At 32.4% G+C, this 3,748-nt stretch overlaps 1 protein-coding gene across 1 annotated transcript; it reads right to left on the bottom strand.

Annotated features, from left to right (window-relative positions):
- Positions 1-1,333: 1,333 nt before the first annotated feature.
- On the bottom strand, positions 1,334-1,747 carry LOC130678116 (uncharacterized). The gene has a single exon (XM_057485098.1). The coding sequence runs from the start codon at positions 1,745-1,747 to the stop codon at positions 1,334-1,336; it is 414 nt and encodes a 137-aa protein (XP_057341081.1).
- Positions 1,748-3,748: the final 2,001 nt, after the last annotated feature.

Here is a 3,748-nt window from a genome sequence, read left to right as displayed (position 1 = left end):
TTTTACCGCTTTAATTACAGATCACTATAAGAATACGTTTAATGCCGCTATTGTTGAATGAAAATATTGTATTTGTATCCGATTCATTTATGCTATCTTAGATTTGTAAAAGAGACTCTCAGGGCCTTTTCTGGATACTCCCATATTTTGGGGACGCCCAATAAACAAATATCCATTAAATTCACATATAGTTATTCCTTCACTGAGCGACCCACACCCTTTATAACATCCTATTGAATTTCTAGAGACGCTGAGCTAGACACGGTAAGATCAGTTACGCAGTAAGAACATTAAGCTGTAAGCTCACACGTAACATTTGGCAAATTTTTGAGATTTTTCATCGTGCCCCTTTTTCTCACATAGATGATTTATAGAACTATTTCGTAAATAAGAAAAATAAAATCATTTTGTCTATCATATAATTGTTGAAGTAAATAATTATCTAAAAGTAATTAAATATTTTAGAATTATTAACTATATTCTATACTTTAATATGAATTCTTACCCATATAAGAAAAAAAATTAAAAAATAATGGCCTAATCTGGCTCAATTACCAAGTATAGATTATAAATAGAATATTTTTATTTTTGATTCTATAAGTTATTCGCTAAATAAAATATTCATTTTTGGTTTTAATCCAAATTTTTTTTGATCGTATAAAAAAACATCATACAATTGGTATTTATCAACTATTAAAAAATAATAATATTGAATTACTTATTTATCTAAACAATAATTTGATAAATAAAATTATTCCACAAAATTTTCTTATATATTTAATAGTTTGAAAAACATATGTATGATTTATCGTTTGTTTTAAAATTAATATTTTCTTCTTTACAAAAATAAATAAATAAATACTTCAAAATTAAAACAATTTTATTTTATTAACTGCAACGCCCCATAAATTAAAAAAAATTATATTAAAAACTATTTTCTGTTTATTAAGAAAATTAGATGAAATTTTCATCAGTGTAGATATAGTAGAATTCAGTGTAGATAAAGTAGATGTCGCTCCCAAATAGCTCTTTCTCAATTTTTACCCCACCACAATTTCAAAGAGTATTCGATTTAAGCATCCAAGTTTCGCTCCTTTAAGGAGTTCTTGCTAGAAGAGTCTCTCTTGAAAAACTTCTTAGTGAGTAACTCGTAGAAGGAGTATTACTCCTGACGAGCTACATTCTCTTGCTCTTCGTTAGAGTTACTCATCATCAGAGCGATGAGTAGGGAGAGTTTAGGCATCTATACTCTCATGCATCCGAATTCTACAATGAGTTTAACTCCCAAAGAGTGGGGAGTTATCGAGGAGCGAGCGGCTTTTGAGGAGTAACTCTATCCCTGATTAAAACGTTCACATATTGATGCCTTCAAGTTGCTGAATGTTGAGTACATGTTGATGTTTTTATGTTTTATCAATTCTTGAAATTCTTTATTGTAAAATTCTTTGCTTTGGTCAACATGCAGATTTTTTGGTACACGTCCTTGTTGAAATATAGATTTCATTGCTCTAGTGACATCACTACCACTTTTACTTTCAATCGGTACAGCCCAAGCATACTTTGAAAAAGTATCTATGCCAGTTAGCAGATATTTGTTTCCTTTATTAACTGTTGCATAAGGAATCATGTCAACTAGATCAGCTTGCCAAGTTTCATCAAGTGCTCGTATGTCAACATGACGACGTTGGTAATTTCTGCGTACTGGTCTGTGCAACTCATACGCTATTACTGATTTTTTGTCCTCCATTGTCAACAAAAATTTTAGCTTCCAGTTCTTTTATTCGCTGTGTATTTTTATTAATTAATTCCTTTCATGACTTTATACGTTTTATTATAACTTTTAATTCTTGATTTTCATTTCTTAAAAGCATCACAGTAGAATCCAGTGTTACCACTTGAGAGTGCAAGTGTGAAATGATCTCTGACTGATCATTCCTCATACTATCATACAATAGAGACAGCTCTTTGTGTACAAGATCACGTGTAAATTTGACAGTCTTACTTAAATTTACTATGACTCAAATTACAAGCACTTGAATGCCGGAGAAAAAGGATAGTAAATGAAAAGACGAATGTATATAAAAAAAAACATGTGTAGTATATTGATAGGTTAAATTTTACATAAAAATATTATAATTTTAGACTTACCCAGAAGGGTTGATATACCTGCACACACACTCACTCCAAATTCACCAGTTTGAATTTGTGCACACAGGAATTTACAATGTTTATGACAGTTTTATTGAGATTCACAGGTTGAATCTATTCAAACGAACGCACTGCACGCTGAACCGAAAGGCCGGCTTTGCCTTCGAGTGAATTTGCTATGATTTTTAGGTTTTTATTAGCGGAATTAACTATTCCTGAACAAGGACTCCGATTTGGGCGTCACGTGGAGGGGTTTAATTAATTTTAATGCGAACTCAAATGATTTTATTTTAGGTATCCAACCTAGGAGTCCAGATGCCTAGGCGTAGGACCTCACGAGAAAAGGTTTTAAAAATAAAACTTAAGTCACGTAATTTATAATTTTTAGTAAAAGAATCGAGTTGCGATTATCGATCTAGGAGTCCGGTTGTGGAGCGTCACGAAAGCGAATTTTGAAGTCGACTCAGTGAGTCTTACTCGCGGATGGATCCGACAAAGGTTTTAATTGAAAAGTAAAGACTTTTTATGTTAAATTTTAATATTCAAGTCCGTTTATCGATCTAGGAGTCCAGTTGCCTAGGCTGTGGACCGTCACGAGAACGAATTTTGGAATCTTGCTCGCGGATAGATCCGACAAGGGTTTTAGTTGCGGCGGTAATGACTGAATTTGAGTATTTTTCCTGGGTTTATATATGAAAAGGTTTGAAAGAAAAGTAAGTCCGAAGATGAAATAAAGAATGGGTTAAAGAAAGAGGAAAAATTTTATATATAAGGGTTTGATTTTTGAGCAGCTGAGAATGACATATTTATTGTGGGAGTTCTTGGTATTTTGTAGTAAACATGATATGAGATAGAAAAATAAATCCGCGGTGGGCTGTTCGAAAATAACTTTTATAAAATATATGATGACATTTGCTGAGAAATATAATTCAAAATTTGAGAGAAAAGTTTTTCTATGGTGGTAAAGGGGGAAGTGAGGATCCGCGGGGAATCGTGGGATTTTAAAAACGACATCTCTTTGACAAATATATGATGACTTTTATGGTCAACATATTTTTGTACTCTAGAAAAATATAATTAACCCTTAACGGCCACACCTCCCTCAGGCCTCATAACGGCCACACGGGGTAACTCATCACCCCACGCTGAAAAACCCGGCCAGACAAGATGTGTAAATGTTTTTGAGACTTTTAACTAATTGGGTCATGTTCGTTGACGAGTTCTTCAATATTTCTAATGGTTTAACTCGATTAATTTATAGATGGCGTTCTAAAAACTGGTCATATAGGTCAAAATTCTGAAGCAATGGCTTTTTTTGCAAAAAAATTCACTACTCCGCCATTTTGCAATATTAACGACTAAAACTTTAGGGTTGTCCGCACAATATATACCACTACCACAAAAAAATAACAGTATCCACCAATTCTTCAAAAAGTATAGTTATTTTGCAAAATTACTGGAAGGAAAAATGAAAAAAATTACAAATCATGAAATTGACTTCTTTTGCGTTTTATTGTCTTAAAAATACATATTTATGAATAATAAATATGTATTTTGGTAGAGCACCATTTTAGAACCCAGACCAATTTGGTAACGCGCC

The sequence above is a fragment of the Microplitis mediator genome, unplaced genomic scaffold (assembly GCF_029852145.1).
Source record: "Microplitis mediator isolate UGA2020A unplaced genomic scaffold, iyMicMedi2.1 ctg00000148.1, whole genome shotgun sequence".
Taxonomy (NCBI): domain Eukaryota; kingdom Metazoa; phylum Arthropoda; class Insecta; order Hymenoptera; family Braconidae; genus Microplitis; species Microplitis mediator.
Note: the sequence above shows the minus strand (reverse complement) of the source record. Positions and strands in the feature narration are given on the sequence as shown.

Bases quoted from the DNA above. Each gene is read 5' to 3' on its own strand.
- LOC130678116 (XM_057485098.1), bottom strand. From the start codon at position 1,747: ATGGAGGACAAAAAATCAGTAATAGCGTATGAGTTGCACAGACCAGTA.